At 38.5% G+C, this 1,719-nt stretch overlaps 1 protein-coding gene across 1 annotated transcript in view; it reads right to left on the bottom strand.

Moving 5' to 3' along the window:
• Positions 1-972: 972 nt before the first annotated feature.
• The window catches only part of LOC139745918 (uncharacterized), a 1,841-nt gene continuing 1,094 nt past the window's right edge, over positions 973-1,719 (bottom strand). The window contains exons 3-5 of the mRNA XM_071656593.1: positions 1,646-1,699; positions 1,341-1,418; positions 973-1,217 (exon numbers count right to left, since the gene is read on the bottom strand). Coding sequence (XP_071512694.1) covers positions 1,201-1,217; positions 1,341-1,418; positions 1,646-1,699 — 149 coding nt within the window. The 3' untranslated portion in view covers positions 973-1,200. The remainder of the gene's footprint in view (positions 1,218-1,340; positions 1,419-1,645; positions 1,700-1,719) is intronic.

Here is a 1,719-nt window from a genome sequence, read left to right as displayed (position 1 = left end):
TATTATTATTATTATTATCATTATTATTATTATCATCATTATTATCATTATTATCATTATCATTATCATTATTATTATCATTATCTTTATCATTACTATTATTGTTATTACTATTATCAAAATGATTATTATTACTATTATCATTTCTATGTCTGTACAAACATTTATACCATCTATGCAGGGAAGGTCTGCACTCGTAGGGTCATCATCTTTCAAGCTTTCTCTACCATTATACAACAACTGTGTCACCTCTTGTCTCTCACTTCATCGCCTGATGTGATGCGCTAATACGTGTCGTTCCTAAGTTCATGTTATAGCGTGTTGTCGTTCTTAATTTGCATCTCTCGAAGGAGTGTCCGTTGTCGACATCATCTAAACTGGTTTGGAAAACTTTGAAAGTTGTGATCAAGTCACCTTCCAAGATGGGTACGTTTGCGGCCCCCCTTCATCTCCCACTGTAACTAAACTTTCTCAATTCTGGTACCCACTGTGTTGTGTGTGTGTGTGTGTGTGTGTGTGTGTGTGTGTGTGTGTGTGTGTGTGTGTGTGTGTGTGTGTGTGTGTGTTTGTATCAGGGCCCTTCACGATTCACTGTATCAATCAAGATGTCTCTACGTATCCATATATGTTGAGTACATTGCATGTAATGGCATATCATCATCATCACAACTGCCTGAGACTTTATTCCACTCTACTGTCTACTTCCTCATTGTTTCCACTCTGTGGTACTGTTTATATAAACATATGCATAAACAAATACGTTCTTGTAAGTCTGGGATGTTTGACATTGTTTCTTCGAGCTGTTCTGTTCTGCAGGTTTCTTTGAAATGGAGGTGAAAAACCTGATCATTCTAGCACTACAGGTCTCCTCTGCCAATAATATATGCAAATTCTACTTTCTCCCTTCTAATGTCCATACATTCATATTCACAGTCAAATGATACGGTTAAGAAACACTACAATGGATTCACTTGAGTAAACAGTTTTATTTGGTCGAAAGCCCTTAGAAAGGAAGAAATATGTCACTAATCTAAATACAAGTTCCCAATAGTTATTCCCATGAATGGAAGATGCTGTGGTACGTAGTCGACAGTAGCGTTCAACAGATGAGGCCAAGTTTCAAAGGTTCTGTTCCCTGAAGTTTGGCAAGGCATCAGAACATAGTACTGATCCTGCTGGGATGAGGTGCTTCTGGCCAGCTTACTTCCCGTAGTGTCCTGAAAGCATGGGGGGGAAAAATGAAAATTGGTGATGAGAAAGTGATATTAACACACATATCAAGCCAATATAATCAGACGTACGGTGAGTTTGGGAAATGGTAATGACAGTTCAGTACTAACCATAAGAACCATATCCCTTGTATCCCCCGTGTCCACCGTATCCTTTACTACCGCCGTAACTACCATAGCCATGGCTTCCTGGAAGTGTAGAAATAAGACACTTTACGATCGAAGGATAGAATATATGACAATGAGAATAGGCTTTAACATAAGTGCATTGTAAGAGAACTGAGCGAGTGCAAATGAAGCTATTTTCTTTTTTCTAATTCTTGACGCTACTTTGCAAGTGAGCAATAAGAACATTCAAACAGGTCATCAGTATTTAACGACATCGTTAACTGATGACGTTGTAGATGATCTCTTACCGTAACCCTTCGACAGAATGAACGTATGCCCTCCGGAGCTGTGACCATAACCACCTAAAAGAAAAAAGGAAAAA

Source organism: Panulirus ornatus, chromosome 63 (assembly GCF_036320965.1).
Source record: "Panulirus ornatus isolate Po-2019 chromosome 63, ASM3632096v1, whole genome shotgun sequence".
In the NCBI taxonomy this organism is placed as follows: domain Eukaryota; kingdom Metazoa; phylum Arthropoda; class Malacostraca; order Decapoda; family Palinuridae; genus Panulirus; species Panulirus ornatus.
Note: the sequence above shows the minus strand (reverse complement) of the source record. Positions and strands in the feature narration are given on the sequence as shown.